The sequence below is a fragment of the Lutjanus erythropterus genome, chromosome 24 (assembly GCF_056507025.1).
Source record: "Lutjanus erythropterus isolate fLutEry1 chromosome 24, fLutEry1.hap2, whole genome shotgun sequence".
Lineage (NCBI taxonomy): Eukaryota > Metazoa > Chordata > Actinopteri > Lutjaniformes > Lutjanidae > Lutjanus > Lutjanus erythropterus.
The window spans coordinates 9,216,930-9,234,900 of NC_139340.1; the positions used below are offsets into that span (position 1 = coordinate 9,216,930).

The following is a 17,971-nucleotide window of genomic DNA, read 5'->3' on the forward strand; positions in this document are numbered from 1 at the left end:
TTCTTATCATGATTCCTGGTCCTGCCAGTTCCTGTTGACTTTTGTCCCCTGTCCCCTCCCAGTCCCGTGATAAATAGTGAAACTGACTCCTGTCCCGAAATCCCAGACAAGTGATTCCCGAAAAAATGTCATCCTCTCCACATAATACTGGAAAATAGTTCATTGATCATCATAATTAGAGGAAGTTGTCACAATTTTAAAAACAATTGTGAAAAATGTCCATCGCAGACCTTCAGAGCCTCAACTTGTCTGACCTACAGCTCAACCCCCCCAAATACTTAATTTACAATTATATAAATGAGAGAACAGCAGGAAATCTTTCAGTCAACTGAATTTGAGGACGTTGCCTTGGGCTTTGGGAAACAGTAGTCAACATCTTTCACCAATTTCTGACATTTTATGGACCAAACAACTGATAATTGAGAAAATAATCAGCAGATTAATCAATGAAAAGAGTCTTATTTGAGAAGCTGCAACAAGCAATTATTTTTTTCTTGAAAAATGACAGAAAGGATCAAACGACTATCAGAATAGCTGAAAATTAAACTTGAATCCTTGAATCCTTGAATCCTGAATCCTTGAATCGATACAATACCAGTAAAAAAAAAGAAAAAGATATTCATTCGATACCATGAGAAAAGAGAAGTTCTAGGCACACAAAAAGCAGCACATTTTCAACATTTAGCAGCTGGCACAGGCAAATATTTGGTATTTTTGCTTGAAAAATGACAGAAATTATCACTCATTTATCAAAACAGTTGAAGATTAATCGAAAGACTTGATAGAATAATGGTCTCAGTTCCAGTGTGGTTTAACTTAACAATAAATATCAACATTTTTCACTGTTTTCTAACATTTTATGAACCAAACAAGAACATAATCTTACTTGAGAAGCTGTAATTAGCAAATATTTGGCATTTCTGCTTAAAAATAACAGAAACCATCAATCAAATAGTTTCATCTCTTGTATGATTTAATGTAAAAAAAATAAAAAGTAGAATTATCATGACTTGGTTGCTGTACTATTATAAACAAATTCTACTCAGTATGTCTTATGCAACAGCAAAAAGAGACAAATGAGGCAAACAAAATAGGATATTTTTTCTCTTTTTAGAAGTATCCATACTTTGGACAACCATAAAAAGAAGCTTGTGGAAGCGTTTGGCATTTCTCTGTTTGTTGTGTATTAAGGAGTCTGGATTGTAGTAAACATGGTTTCAACAAGATGTCTTCCTCTCAGGGGAAACTTGGCAGAGTGAATCTAACCGTCTCTCGCTCTTTCTCTGCAGGACCTGGTGAAGAGTCACCTGATGTACGCCGTGCGCGAGGAGGTGGAGGTGCTGAAGGAGCAGATCAAAGAGCTCATCGAGCGCAACACTCAGCTGGAGCAGGAGAACAACCTGCTGAAGAACCTGGCCAGCCCCGAGCAGATGGCTCAGTTCCAGGCGCAGGTCCAGACCGGCGGCTCCCCGACCGCCGCCGCCCAGCCTCCGGTCCCGGTGCCCGCCGGAACCACGCAACTCCTCCCCTCCGCACAGAACTCCGGCACATCTGCGTAACACAGAAGCTGCACCAGGAGAACCCCCCCCTCGACACGCTGAGGATGAGAGACAGGGGGGATGGGAGAAAGAAGAACAGGAGGAGGAAGGAGTCTTGCCATACTGTGAACTGACTCTATGCCACCGTCTCGAGGAGCGCACACTTCAACCCAACCGGAGGATGAACTTTGTTTTGTTGCACATTTTAATTTAACAGAAAGACTTTGGAGTTGCACCGGTGTGTGTGCGCGTGCGTGCGTGTGTGTGTTTCCCCGCTTCGTCTCCGACCTTTTATTACCTGCTTCAGACAATCGTCGTTGTCGTGGTGGTCGTCATCGTCGTCGTGGTGATGATAAAGGGAAGGACAGAGCTGACACCCTTACAGCCGGCGATGTTCAGGGAGGAGCTAACGTCGGTTCCCGGCCAATCAGGGGAGTGTCAAGGCCGTCGAATCCCTCGCAGCGTGACCTGTGGAAAGTGTGCCATCTTCCTTGCCCCCCCACCCACCCTTCACCTTCAACCCAGCACTGTCCGTTTGCATCACTTTGAATTTTTACTTCCTGTTTTGTGTTTTTTTTCCCCCCCTGTGCTGCGGTCTGTGCACTTTCTTTTCCCAGACGATTTTCCTGACAATGGACGAACTCTTAAATCTTCGTACGACCCATCTGGAATGGGAGTCAAAGAGTCCAGCTCACGTATTTTTTCCCTGAGTCTTGCTCTTCTTGGTCGACAGGGGGTGAAGAATCATGTGATAGAAATTTCCCGCGCCTCATTGTTCACTTTGAGAACCCTGTGTTCTCTTTTTTCGCCTCGCCGTCCCCACCCTGATCGCACTCTGCCCCTTTTCTTGGATGGAGCGTTAAACATTTATGCAGGGAATTTTTTTAGGGAGGGTTTGTTTTGTCTTGTTTATTGTTTATCGGTGTAATTAATGTCCTAGTGATCTGTAAAAATAAATAATGGAGAGGCTAATAAGTAGGACATGACTGTTTCTAGGTTTGTACAGATGAAAAATTTCCAATTAAACTCTGCCAAGTGCCTGGTTTCTAACCATAGATACATATATAAAAGAAGCTTTTTTAGTTGTTTTATTCAATATGTGTGTGTATATATAAATATACATATATATATCTATGGTTCTGCCAGGTTTTGATCTACCTGTGATGTCATTACTCAGGGTGGGAACAGAAGAGGATTAATTTTACCTCCACACTAAGATGCTGTCTCTCCTGGCAGTGACACACGGCCTCGTACTGTACGTGAACTCTCTCCTCTGCCGTCGCTTCACTCGCTCGCTCAAGTTATCTGGACTGTTTTACCATTTTGGAGACGCGTGTAGTAGGTTTTTTTTTTAATGAATGGCGATGGTGTTTTTTTTTTTCTTTCTTTGTCTTTTTGTACAGCCAAGTGTTTGAGTTGCTCGGAGTGCAACTGGAGCGCTGAACACAATAATGATGAGACACTTGGCATTAAAAAAAAAAAGGAAAATGCCCAGCACAAGTATGTTGATGTTTTGTGCATGTTCCTCTCAGCCCATCACAAATGTGACGTTACAATTGCACTAGACAGTTGCACCTCAAATAAAAATGAAAACAAAAAAGCAGGACCTGGACTGTTCTTTTTAAACAGTGTCGAAGTTTGTGGTTTTAGATACAAGTCTGACTTTCTCTAGACGGGTTTCTTAAAGGATAATGGATGCATTCTGAAGAAATATGTAGGTGTAAGTTGACTTTCAGTCATAAATATACATGGATTACTGCCTTTCCTCTTGAAAATGCTGAAAATCATCAAATAAAGCTGCTTTTTGGATTTCTTTAGTTAATAATGGATTGAGTTTACCATTTGAGTGGTTTTATTCTGCAGAAATTGTTGCATTCTGAAAAAACTATTGTAGGTAAACCCTTAAAAGCCCCTTTTTAAGCTAATAAAATGACAATAGGTGCATTTGTAAGATTTATGGATTTCATAACTTTAAAACCCTTGAAAGTCTGGACTTAAATCATTAAACTGATGCAGAAATGTAGACTGACAAGTAATCCAGTCAGTTATACTATATAAACATAAATATAGCTAGTTTTTGGTTTTATTTTGAAATATACAGAATTTCACTCATAAATATACATAGATTTATTCTTTTTCTCCCTGTGAAACCTTCAAAACTCTTGATACTGATGCTGAACTGTAGTATGACAACAAGGGAGCCTGTAACTTCCACAGTATAAACAGAAATCTGTGGTTTTGTTTTTGTTTTGCTAATGATGTAAAGACTGAATCAATCTAGACAGGTTTGGTAAAGGACAGTCACTCAGTCATCAGTTTATGCACGTTATTCCTCTAAAATCTTTAAAAGTATGGATATAAATCATTAAACTGACATAAAAAGATATGTTGTCAAGTAAACCAGTCAGATCCTTAACAAAAACATAAATATGGCTGGTTTTGTAATAAACGACCTCCACTTCCTCCCAGTTAACCCAGACATCCCAGTATGAGTTGCTGCCTCATTACAGATGCTCAGAGGTGGACCTCCATGTAAATATTTATCTATATGTGACCAGTCATTGGTTCTATAGACCGAGCCCCCTTGAAGCCCCGCGCGTTGTCCCGCCCACCGCCTCCTCTCACGTGGGCCCACACGCTGGAGGCGAGGCCGCGCACACGGGAGCGCGCAGAAATATAGGACGACGCCATGTGAGGGATTGTGGGAGCTGGAAACCGCGTTTGACATAGAAATAAGTGCCGTTAACGTCTCAAAACGAATCACAAATTGTGAAACGTGTTTTTATAACCGCCTTCAAATGTATTTAGCTTTGTTTCCCAGTTTATGTTTAATTTACTGTCTGTTCATATTACAGATGGAGATGTCTCAAAGGAAAAAACAAAATATAACCTCTGAGGACTGTAATAATAGATTTTTTAATGACTTAATTAAGAATTAATTTTCTGATTAATTTTTCAGTGTTAACATACATAATACCATCACTATACATTTCTAATAAATAATAACTAATATAATAAAATAACATGCTTTAAAAGGGAAAAAATAAAACAATGACAATATAAATGTACAATATATTACCTTAAATGTATTTATTTAGCTTTATTTACACACATACAGTCATTTAATAAGTTCTATTTGTGTACATGTATTGTTTGTTTATATTACACAGTAAAAACATAATTTCTAATATATTCCTCTGAGGATAATGATTGTATTGTTAAAATAGCACTCAAAAACAAACACCATAGTGCTTTACAGGAGCAAAGAATAAAATTCATGTATGCATATGTGACCTTATATGTTACACAAGTAAATATTTGGATCTTGCATACAAATATACATGTTAATATGTTACATAAGTACTATAGCAAATGTATACACACACGAATACACACACTGTCTGCCTTTTAATCTGTATATTTCTGCTGTGATGTTACCATAGTATTAATGTAAAAAAAAAACCTGATAGGATTACTATGATCTCCTCTCAACATGTACAGATAATACAGTATATTATACACTATATTTATGCAAACCCACAGATTTTATTAATATCAGCAGAACTAAAACAAGAAAAGCCAGATTTAGCTGTTTTCTTTCATAACCCACACCATAACATATTATATAAACTACTAACATAATATCCCAGCTTGTTCAGTATGTTAAAAACAAATACAGTTTATATTCACGAACAGCTGACTACATTTATTTTTTATTTATTTATTCAGATCCCCTTTAGCTACTACCAAAGTAGGAACTACTCTTCCTGTGGTCGACACAAGTAAACATTACATCAAGCAAAACAGTTAAAAAATATGAGGAAAAAGCCAACAAATCAACAACAATAAAACTACTACTGACAGTGTGACAGAAAATAAAACTGAAACATGACCAAGAAAGTTCTCATTAATGATCATTTGTCAGATACTATGCAGTAAAACATGCCCTATTTAATAAATACTGAATAAATGCCTCCAGAATGATCATTAACTTGAATCAGCACATCTCAAAAGTCAATTTCAACAAAAAACTGAACATTATAACCTTAAAATTCCACTTAGTCTGTTCAGATGTATTCATGCAACACCAGTGTACATGTAAGTTTATGTTTAAACACATTTTGGGGGACATTTTAATTGATTTTAAAGAAAAGTTTGGTGCATGGCAACAAGTAGATCTTTGCATCATTTCCAGGTCGCAGCAGAAGACGTCACACATGTCACAAAAGGCCAAATTATAACCTCAAGGTGTGTCTTTATATTTTTAGCAGCTTTTTCTAGGCGACACTTTTCCACCCATTTAGCTCAATTTCCTCTAAAGTCAGACTCTCAAAACTAGTTCTTTTTTGTGCTTCTTTTAGTTGTCTGAATAAGAACCTCTTAATGTGACCCATTTTAATCAGATTATTATTTTTAAATCATAAAAATGTAACCTGAGGAGGATAGAGAGCTTCAGTTTGAGGTGTCCTGGGACAAAATCTAATTACTTGCAGTCTTTGATCGAATGCATATATTTAGAGGTCCTTGACCTGCCCTGCTCTGTCCTCCGCCCTCCTTCCTCAGGACAGTCTGATCCCACATCCTGACCTGGCTGGCTGGCTGGCTCGTGGAGACCGAGTCCAGATGGCACTTTCGCAAATCCTGTTTCATTGACAAAAGGTGATTTCTTCAAGCACGCCGCCGTGAGTACAGGATGTACTCTGAGGCTGAGGGATCACACGTGGATTAACCTCGTCTATTTGTGCCGCTGCTGATGTTTGGATGCACACATAGGGAGGGGAATTATTTACACTCAGTGCTGTGATCCATCGGTTAAATGTTTGGGAATATTTGTTTTGTTTTTTAGAAAATACTTTATCAATAAACAGCTCCTATTAATCAATTTGCTATATTCTCCAACAGTTTTAATTGACAAATACACACATACACTGATACAAATACAACTTATTTTTTGTGGCCTACTGTTTCCAGACATACAAAGACCACTCTGCCCCAAAATCAACCCTAAAAAAATCCTCTTTACACCCCCTTAACTGGACCTCCCTCTGCGCTGTCGATGTGTTTCTTATTGCTGAGAAAGCAGGTGGCCTGCTGGTTAAATCCTGAGGGTCCAGACTGACAGAGGGGCCCCCTACCTTCCTGTGGACCCCCCTCGAGATGCAACGTGGGGATTAGCCTCTCCGGCGTCCGTCCGAGCATCAGACACACACATTCATGTTTGTACACACGCAGAAAGAAAACCTGTTAACAGCAGTCTGATCGCTCGAAATCCCAAATATACCAGACTCTGCAGCTGAGTTAAGAGGAAAAATCCAGCTTTAAACATTTGACCTCACAGCAGGTGATGTTACCACTCAGAATTCAGTAAGAAAAATACGTAAATACAAGTTGTTGTTCTGAATTTAGGTGCTAATTTGCGGCGCACATAAAAGCACAAATAGACCAGCAACAAGATCAGTTTACGCCTACTACTTTGTGGCTTCAGCAGTATTTGCTGAAACAGGAAATGCACAAGTTGAGTGTTTCAGTCTAAAAAAAAAATAAAAAAAATAAAAAATCAGACGATTCACCACATTCACACGGCGGCCATTCTCCTCTGCTGTGCTCCACGTTGCAAGTTGTATAAATGTAGAGAATCAGACAAATGTTTTCCTTTCACTGCTTCCTGGTTGATCAGCAACTGAAAGACAATGGATAGTGAAAATCTGGAACAACATCTGGCCAGATGTCAAACTAGAATAGCATATTTGATAACCACTGGCCACAGTTTGATGTCAGCATTAAACACCTCCGAGCTGATATCACTCTTTGGTTTTGCTAAGTGATACAATAAGAAAGGTGGAAATTAAATCTTAGAAACCCAGGAAGAAGGAAGGATTCATTTACGTCTTTGCTATTGTATTGTCTAACACTTATCAAATGGTAATGTTAGCGAGGCAGTGGTTGAATAACGTCAGTTAATGTTAGCTGTTGTCTATGTTGTTTTACATTTATATGGCCTGATGCCTGTTCAAAGCTAACTTACAGAAGCTTACATAGTTATGTTCATGTTTGATGCCATTTTTCTTTTGCTATTTTACACAAATGTAGCAATGAGCCAAGTTAGAAAAGGCTCTATCTAGAACCAGTTTTTAGTTTGCCTGTTGTGGGCTACTGTAGAGACAGTCAACATGACAACCTCCATGGGAATTATACATTGATAAAAACATACTTTCTTCCATATTCTGACTTTAGCCCTCCATAAATCTTCAACAGCTTTAATGCTGCTGACTTCTGACTGGTGAACTGTTTCTCCGACCGTGGGAAACTTCCTTCAGCGCCACAACTATTTGAATCATTAAACAAATCTCTGATGAGTCATTGTTGTCTTCTTTATTCATACCTTTCCTTGAACTTGTGTTGTGATGTTTTCCACTGCAAGAGTTCACTCGGTTTCTGTTTTACTGAAACCAAAATGACTGATTCACTCTGTTTAATTCTAGTGAAAAGCCAGTGATTGTGGGATCACACAGTGTTTTGTCCAAATCCCACTCATGACACATTAATCTGGTGTTTTATTGGGAGAACATTCTGATACCACACATTTGATCAATCAGTTCAAGTCATCCTCATAAATATATCGCCTGAGAAGTCCTGTCACATGTAGACAAACACACCAGCACACATGTGCGCTCAATCAGGCTTCAAACTCAAGTCAGCTGCTGCCACAGGAGGACAGGAGGGGACATCGCGCACAAAACACAGACGGAGGGTGAGTCATTTGTTGAACCATGTGATTGCAATAGTAGAAACCCTCGAAACATGTGTGTGTGTTTGTGTGGACATTCCTGTACAATTACCGGCTCTACTATAGTGGCCACGGTTAATTGGATGAAGGAGCTGGGACACGTCTGTGTGTGCAGCTGAGAGGAGGCGTGAACACATTGCTGTACCTAAATAAAGCATGTAAGGCGAGGAAGAGCTTCTTCACCTGCACAAAATGGTCTCTCTTTGGCTTTCACATGTACAAAATATGAGAGAAACAACAACTACCTTTTGTTGTTTACGTGACCTTGCTGCGTCAGGTTTTATGGCATCATTACCATTCTGGTCCTGGCTTCAAAATACAAATCCAATCACGTTTTCTTCCTGTAAAACTACATATGATTTGTGCTCACACTGGCTTGAAGCAACCAGTTTCAACTAATAATATCATGACATCCACCCATCAATTAGTCTTCAACTTTTAGCAGCACAGAGCAAAGATTCAAGACACAGACATGGCTACTTTTCCACGTTTAAATGAAATTCCTTCCAACATTATGTTCCGCCCACCCATCCTGTTTCACTGGGAAAAATGTCACAGTACAGGAGTTAGATACACTTGAAATAAATTCAGTTTCATCTGAACTTTATCTCCTCCTCATATTTTTGGAACGTTATCTTCACATCTGAAGCGAGGGCTGCACATGCATGTCACAACCATGCATTTAAGTTACCATTGTTCTTTAGGAAATGTAAAGAAAAACTAGCAAAGAATGACTCACAAAGTAAAAGATATTCCACTTCATAGCTCCACGACTGCAAATGATTTTACTAAATTTATTTATTTATTTACATTTTCACCAGCTGTTTTGATGCAAAGCTAACAAAACCTCTTGTCGTGCATCTTCTATCATCGTTTTCGTCTTGTTACATCTTATAATGCACTGATGGCTACACAAAGGAAAATTCAAATGCATTAAAACTAAAGTAACAAGCCTGTTGTGATGTAATATGCAGAAAGTAAATATATATTTGTGTTAAAATGTTTGGAGTGAAAGTAGGAAGTTGTCAGAAAAATAAATACCAAATACCTGAAACCTCTGCCTAACTGGAATCAATGCAAACATGCAAACATCTAAATCTATGTATTTATTTATGTAATTTTTCACCTCCAAGCAATTTTCTCTGTCAAAAACACCACTGACATCCTTGATGTTTCTGTTTCCTCTCCAGCCAGCTGTCAACGTGGATGACGAGAGGCTTGTTTAAGAGGTCAAGAGGCAAAACATCGTCCATGATCCAGAGCACGTTTTTAAGAAGGACATCCTCAAAAAGGACAAAGTTTGGAAAGAAATTGGAAAGCTATCGGGAGTCACAAGTAAGTAACTGTCTTCCAACTATGGGCTGACTTACAACCAGCACCACTTGCTCGTAGTGTATCTGGACAATTTTTACTGAAACAACACCTTAACTTAAATTTCTTAACTTCTGACATGTCAGAAATGTTGGTCAGTCGTTGTCCGGCTCATGCACAGTTGAATTAGAGCGTGAACACTAGTCAGTTCCCTGAGGTCAGTGCATTTTTTTCCCAGTGCACTTGCACGAAGTGCACAAGAGCCAATGGGCTGTTTTGTTTTCTGTGAGCACACAAATCATGAGTGTTGGTTTTACATCACAGACGATATACTCATACAGTAGAAGTTTGAATTAAACAACAGCAAGATGCATTGCATTTTGGTCTATTGCTGGTTTATATATTGTTATCTCTTCTTATCGCCAGTGGATTTCCTCTTCTCACGCTTTAAGTGAACACTGGTGCAAAATATTAAGTCTAGAAAGAGATTTTTGTTCGATTTTTGCTTTCACAAACTGTCTGCACTGATCTTGAAGCATTAAAATTCACCAAAAATTGTCTTGATTACATTTTACAGTTTTCTTGATCAATGCAGAACAAAACATAACATTTTTAAGGCAAAATCATAAACCCCACATAAGCACTCAAACATTCAGAGTCAAAATTCAGCTGCTATTTTATCCTCCATGTCCATTTTTCCACCACGTCAACCCTCCTGCACTCTACCTCTCTGTTTGCGCCTGTAACATGAATTATTTATCAAATGAAATGAGAAAAATGTCCATAAAAACAGGACTCGAGCGAATGTGAAAATGTCGGTATCACTAATGCAGCATGTTGGTGGAAGTACTTTGAATTTTAGCACATTTTACCGAGCACACACCCACACAGCCAGTGATTTTCACAGGGATTTAGTATTTTGTGGGAGGCTCAGGGTCAGGGTGGAGCAGCAGGGCCGTTCTTCAGCGCGTCCCTGTCCTCGTTTGTCCTCCGTCCAAAGTCACATTTCTCAGAGGCACGTGCCCCCTCCGCCGTGCGAGAGCCCTTTGAAATTTCAAAACAAACCGCATACAGAAGCACGGAGAGAGAGAGAGACAGAGAGAGGCACATAGCTGGCGCCCCACTGGGGAGAGAAGGGGATTATGGGGGATTACAGCCCTCTCTCATCCTCCACTTTTCCTCCCCTCAGCACCTTCTCTTGCTCCCAATGACTTATCAAAACAGGAAAAGTTTTCATCTTAAAATCTCATTTCCACTGAGCTGCGAACAGGAGAATAATAATTTAATTTCCTTCTTACACGCAGCAGAGTGTACGGATGAACTGGATGCCCCCCCGAGGAAAATATTTTTCTTTGCTCAGCTGTTTGAAATACTTCTTCATCATGTAAATCTGGTTTGACTGGGTTTCTAAGTGTCTGTGTCACTATTTTTTTTGCAGTGTTTGCATTCCTGGTGTGTGTCTGGTATGTGCTAGACGATTTGTAACAGTGAATCCAAAACAATGAGCAGACATTATAAACTCATTAGAATTTATTCTTATTATTTCTTCTTCTAATCTGTCATCTGAATACTGAATATCATGATTATAAAAAGTCTCAGTCATCATTTTTTATTACTGTGATAAATATCATAGTGTGGTCTTTTTTTTTTATTGTGGTGTCACATTCATTTTCAAGCAGTTTCACACTGAAATTAGTTTTAAAAACAACATGAAGATCTGATTAATCAGATTAATTGTGTCTTGGGAGAAAGTTAAACTAGACAGACAGCAGTGAAGGTGCAGTAACTGAATGAAAGTTGGACTCTCCCTAACTGCTCCTCCCTCTCTGTAATCCTTTGTTTGTTTTGGCTGACATACAGTGAATTTGTGTCTGTGTGTGTGTCTCCTTTCCGTGCAGCCAGACAGTCATTACACCATTGTTGAACTGACACAGCGGGAGAGACGACAACAGGCCCAACAACGCTATGTTCACTTAAAGAGCTTTCCTCTTAATCAGGTTGTTTATGGCACAGACTGCTCCAGTTTATTAGAAGGACGCTTGAAGGACTTTAAGTTTATGAGCCATACAGTGAAGAATACAGAGTGAAATGTGTCTGTTTACCATCAAAACGAGTTTGTTAGTGAGTCCACGGTTTAACAGGATAGACAGACATCAAGCTGGTGTGATGTGCAGCACTTAAGCTTCTGTCACTCAAATTTAATATTTTGCAGACACTTAGCAAAATACACTCCAGTAACACATCACTCCCTACAAACATATTTCAACAATACTTCCCTGCTTTGTGTCAGTGCTGTGCCTGAGCTCCATTGCACCATTTCTAACACATTTAGGAGACATTTTCACAATCAGATGCTTCTTCTAAGCAACTGATTTGCCTGTCAAACTTTGGATTTCTCCAAATATTGAAGAGTAATAGTGAGCATCTAAATAGTTTGTGTCAAACACTCAAGAGTAAACTTTGTGGAGTCCAACTGGACGACACGTTCCACATATGAGCAGTCAATTGGTGTCTGTAGTGGCTGTGTGACAAATCCAGGTAGTCACAACAAATTGGGGCTATGTAGCTGTCCACACACAGCCTATACATTCCCCCTCTGATGACAAAATCTATGTCACACGAACCCTTGTGCACTGACAGAGGTGGACAGCATAATACCAGCTTAAGAAATAGATTAAACTGTGTGTTTATCTGCTTAAACATGAGCTGATATTGTTAGCATGCTTGGCTAACTAGCTTCCAAGGGAGGCAAATGAGCATCATGTAAACTAACTACATCAGTCTGTAGGGTAACAAGTTCAGTAAAAAAAAAAGGCCCTGTCCCATCAAGCATATTCACTGAATAGTATGTATCCATGCTTTATGCTATCAGAGTTTAGCAACTCTGCTCAGATCTTTGATTATGAAAGTTTAGTCTTGAAAAACCAGACAATCTGAGATTTTGTCTCGTACTGATCATCTGGAGAACAGCTGCTAACAAAACTGTGCTGATTACATTTTTTAACAAACACACCTTACCACACCACGATACTGTGCCATGTTCCATTCTTCTCATGATGTCACCACCCCAGTATGAAGGGCGGCCCTAAAGATGCTGACTTTGTTTGGCAATGGAGGATATAAGAGGGAAGCCAACAGACTAGCAGCTCCGTCCTCTGTCCTCCTTCCCACATGCCTCAGACTTCACCTAACCAGAGCAAGTACTCATTTTTACCAACAGTTTTACATTCTGAATTTGTTGATAACAAACTATCTGCAGACTTTGGTACTTGCAACACATAAATTATAATAGTTAGTTCCACAGATCTTCTGTATCATAGCAACCAAAGCATCTCAGCTGAAAAAAACGCTGCACCTCCAATGCTGTGGTCTCTTCTGCTCACAGTTGGGCGTTTTCGGTTGTGGAAAAAAAAAAGGCTTTGGACACAGACACCCACTCAGACTAATGAGCTCTATGTTGCAGTAATAGAACTTTTTCCCCATATCTTTCATATGGCTCATTAACTTGTTGTGGATGCTGTCATTTAGCTTTAGCCTCAGTCTTTTAATATCAGCTATGTATCATGGCAGCTATCAGTGCATATTTTTAGGGGATTCTCTTTATAAAACATTTCAGCTGGAGACACTGAAGTCACCTGAAGACTGTGTTTGCAACCAACTCATGGAGTTGAATTATCTTAATTAGCTAGCTAGCTGCAGCGGATAAAATCTGCTACCGCTTTAGTTATATCAGTTGTTGCCAGATAGAAATGAAAAGCTTGCTTTTGTCTATAACCGTCTGAAATCAAGGACCCATTGTTTCAAAAATTACATCTAATTTTGAATCTTTAAATCTGCCTCTGTTATCATTTTAAACAGCATATGTGCTGTGCTACAACGTGAAGCTTTAGAGACGGGGACAGAGATAATTGCTTCATAATTGCTATGGAACCTCTAGTAATTGATTTCCATCCTTACACACAGTCACATCGACTGTTTCATGACGTGGAGACGTCCTGTTCTCTGCAGACAATGTGCTGATCATCAACATTCAGCGGGTGCACGCACGGCTGTCACAATGCCAGCGTTTGCATTAAATGTGTCCTTCCTCTGCCTCCACATGGACACATCCACTCAGCACTCAGCTCAGACTGGAGGAAACAGAAGTCTCGACCTTGTGTGACACAGTAATGTGACTGAAAACCACAGCAGTCTCAAAAATAGCTTGAGCGCTCAGCAGGCGTTGGTGATGCTTCTTGTCGGCACTGATGATAGATGTGAATGTGACCTGATTAAGAAAGACTTCTGGTAATGATCTTTTGGGTCAGGCCAATGTGGGATATTAATATTGCGTGCGTTAGACATCCAGACTTTTTTCTTCTGCAAATTACTCACAGCGGGTGTGTTTGAGCAGGTGTGCACCAAATGGTGGATGGAGCCTGAGGCCTCTCAACAAAGTAGCAGCCAAGATCTGGTAAAAAAGCCACGCAGCCCTGACCTTACATCAGCCCAGATACTAGAAGCTTTGTGTAAATGAGCAGTTAAAGGCATCATCTGGCTGACATCTGCCTGTCCTGTCTGCATGGACACATCTGCAAGAATGTGCAAAGCCCTTCACAGAAACTCACAAATCCGACTTTCTGTTTGAAAGCGGGTGTGCTCCGTGTACACATAATTTGACACAGCAGAGTTAGACAAACCCTGACTTCACCCAAAAGCATATTTGTTCGGAGCTCATCTTTGCTCCTATTTAGCTTAACACCAGTGTTGATTTTGACAGCAAATTCGGATTTAGTCTTAGTCATGGTGTGTGACTAAAAGTCCATTTAGTTTGAGTCATACTTTAGTCATCTGAATTGTTTTAATTTTACTTGAGTTTTAGTTGACTAAATATCATATGATTTTAATCTACAGTAGATGGAGTAATGCATTGTTTACATGACTCCTGGAGGAAATGTAATATTAAGTATACTACTTTTTCTCAAACGTGCACCTCTTTTTGTTACGTATTTGTTTTAATTTGAGATTAGTTTAGCTTAAACACACCAGCTTGGGTTACCTGGGAAATAATGTTAGCTTAATTAAAAAAAGTTTATATGAATTTCAGGATGACTCATCTGCACGTTGCTTCATGTCAGTTTTGTTTTTACAGGCGATTGCTGTTCCACGCGGTTTAAAAAACATGCAAAAGCATGCATTGCACCCTCAGCGTAACATTTTGCACCCTCAGTTGAAATCTGAATACTAAATGCCAAGCACAAGGTGGCAGGTCTTGGCACACAGACTACGTGTCTCCATGCGCTTGTTCTATTTTGGTTTGGAAGGTGAATGTAGATCAGTGGGTGTTGTGATTACTAAATACTCTCTTAGACAGTCACATCACTGGTCTCCTGGCTCTGGAACAGCTGTGCCAGTCACAGTTAAATGTGACAATGACAACTCAGGAAACGGAAAGCTTTACCTCAGGATATGTCTAGGAAATATCACCAAAAATCTGCACCTAAAGACAGATGAATTTCCATCAGGTAGTTACTATAATAATGATAGGAATAAAAGAATCAAGAAATTGATTTGGTGATGACTGGTTTGCTTTATGATCCATCTGGACTCATAAAAGGGAACAAAAGTTGTGTTCCAGACTAATCTGTCCATCAGGGACCACACTCTGCCCGTAACACCTACTATTTTTCATTGCTTCCAGCACGCACAATAGATAGTAGTGCACCCGCTCTAGTTGTAGTCATTTTGCTCTGGAACCTGTCCAGTTTATGAGACATGCAGCAAATGCATACTAGTTAACTTCCTGGGTATTTAAGTACAACCACGTATCTAACCTCTCTGCCATTCAAAGACAAGTTATGACTGGATCTCTTCCCAACTCTTCCGTCTTTAACATTTTTGTCTTGTTTTTATCTGTTGACAAAAGAGTTAACAGATAGTTTTTAGTCATCATAAATTATTTAGCTATTTCTCATTTTGAACAGTGGAGACAAAAATTAATAGCCGACGAAATTAACACAGATGCTTCTACAGACACAACGAAGCTTCCTTTGCATCTTGTTTACTTGTAGCAGAACTACTTGGAGAGTAATTTTGTATATTCCTCTCCTGCAGCTCAAACATATGCAGCAGTGTAACGGAGATAGATGAGGAAGATCTGGGTCAGTCAGTCGTGCAGGCACAGATATGTGAAGATAACTTAAACTCCCTCTTCATTTTTTTTTTCAGTGCTTCATAAACTCTATTTCTGTGACCTCCTTGTCCTCGAACCCTCATTCAGCGTGCGTCTGGTACACAGTGTTCAACCACACACACGCGAATATAAACACACACAGTCTGAGGTCAGTCTCTATCACTGCAGTGTTTCCTGTTTGCTTCCTATTGCTGAGGCAGGAACATAAATCAGCAGCCGCCTCCTTCTTCCTTGTGCCGTCCTTCACTTCTCACCTCGCTCTCATTTCCACTTCCATTATCTTTTTTTAATAGGTCAGCAGGAAGACATGCAATTTCTTCTTTTTTTTGTGACCACTCAACCTTCTCATGATCCTTTCAAGCTCTAGTTTTTACAAACTACGCTGACCTGAAAATGGCATCTTCACCTTCTACCTCCTTTTCTGATGCCTTCAAACCAATACTCAAACTCTATCATGTGTAAGCAGGCTACATAAGTTGGTTACATAGTTTTTTTTTTGTCTGTTTTTATGATCAGGTGTTTTATTTTGAAAACCACCGGATTCTCTTTGCCGTTTTTTGTCTGACTGCCTGTCCACTCGATCTGCTCTGTGAAGACTGATGCAGCATCTGTCAAAGATAGACTCTGTAAATGTTTGAAGCAGAGCAGAGCAGATAGCCACTTCTGGGATGCACTGCAGCGCCTCTGATAGAACGGCTGCGATCAGCTCCGGCGGATGTGGTTAGTTTGATAATTTATCTAGTATGGGTCAAGTACGATTTGGTGATAATCACATCTAAAGTAAGAAAATAATTCGCAGCTGACAAAAGGATTATCTTAAACAGTATCTCTTAAAGGTTCATGTAAGAAACAAACACACTCAGACTTACAAAAAATAGAACAGAAATACTGTTAGCAGTCAAAATAATAAACACACATGACAGAGTCTAATGTCTGAGCTCTAACTCGACTGGGAAGATAAGACGATGTGTTCCTTTAAATCTTTCCCTCCTTAAATCTGTGGGTCTGCCGCACGTTTTCACTCCAGCTCCCCGGCAGCAGCTAGTGACACGTGGAGCAACATCAGCAGGAAGAAAATGCAGGCAGAGGCAAGAAAAAGAGAGGAGCGCAAACAGCGTGGAGAGAGAAACATGCCACTGTATCTGAGGATGACATTAGAAACTATGACAGCGTTTGGTACATGTGATGCTGCAGTTACATATCTAATCAATTTTATGCAAGATGATTGTCTCTGACAATATTTAAACAGTGTTAAACTATTAATCATCACATACAATTGGCATTTTGCATAACTAATGAGATTTTTTTAAATAAAAGAGCCAATCCAAAAGCATGTGACTTTCAGTTGGATACAACTAACCACCAGCTGATGCTAATTTACCATAATCAGTTCGTGAGACAGAGACAGAAACCACACTGATCAAGCATTTTCAACGTTTGCAGATGAACGTGACAGATAAGTTTTGGTACACAGAGAGCCAAATTCTCGGGGTCGTGTCCAGGGTAGCCTGTTCCACTAGCTTCTATAATTTAATGCCAGTATCTCAGCAATTCTTTCTAAAAAAGATAACCGCATGTTCCCGTGGTTTGCTTTTCATATTCTCAGACAAAGTGGCGTCCACTATAGCACTTGCTATTCAAAATTGATGCCTTTATGAAGTTAAACAACAATTACTTTGTGAGAATTTAATTTCCATTGGGGTTTTTTCTACCGGCACAGACCTAAATGCCTGTGGACACAATTGGATAGACCAATGAGAGCTACACAACGTTTGACGCAGTGTAGTGGGTTAATTAACGAACCAAATCTTGTTCGAAGTTCAGCAAATGTTTCTTATCAGCAAAAACTGTGAGTGCAGCTGTTCATTCTTCTTCTAGAAGGTGGATATGAAAAGAATAGTTAAGAATAGTTTAAACTTTTTTAAAGGTATTTTCATTTAAAATTTTGGAGTCTTTTGTTGTTTTTAAAGTGATTAATTTCACTTTTTAAATGTTCCAATAGATGCTGCTTGAGTACAACCAATGAAACTTGGAGTTCTGGTTTCAGTTCAGCTATGAACATTTCACTGTGTAAACTCAAACTGACTTAAATAAAAACTGGCTAAAAATATATGTAAATCCTTCAAGACTTGGTTGAGACGTTAGTTAGTTAGTTCTAGCAGT

At 39.4% G+C, this 17,971-nt stretch overlaps 1 protein-coding gene across 1 annotated transcript in view; it reads left to right on the forward strand.

The window, feature by feature from the left end:
- Window positions 1-3,141, forward strand: part of LOC146304690 (TSC22 domain family protein 1) — a 30,096-nt gene extending 26,955 nt beyond the window's left edge. The window contains exon 4 of the mRNA XM_084713350.1: window positions 1,290-3,141. Within this exon, the coding sequence (XP_084569476.1) occupies window positions 1,290-1,559 (270 nt within the window). The 3' untranslated portion in view covers window positions 1,560-3,141. The remainder of the gene's footprint in view (window positions 1-1,289) is intronic.
- Window positions 3,142-17,971: the final 14,830 nt, after the last annotated feature.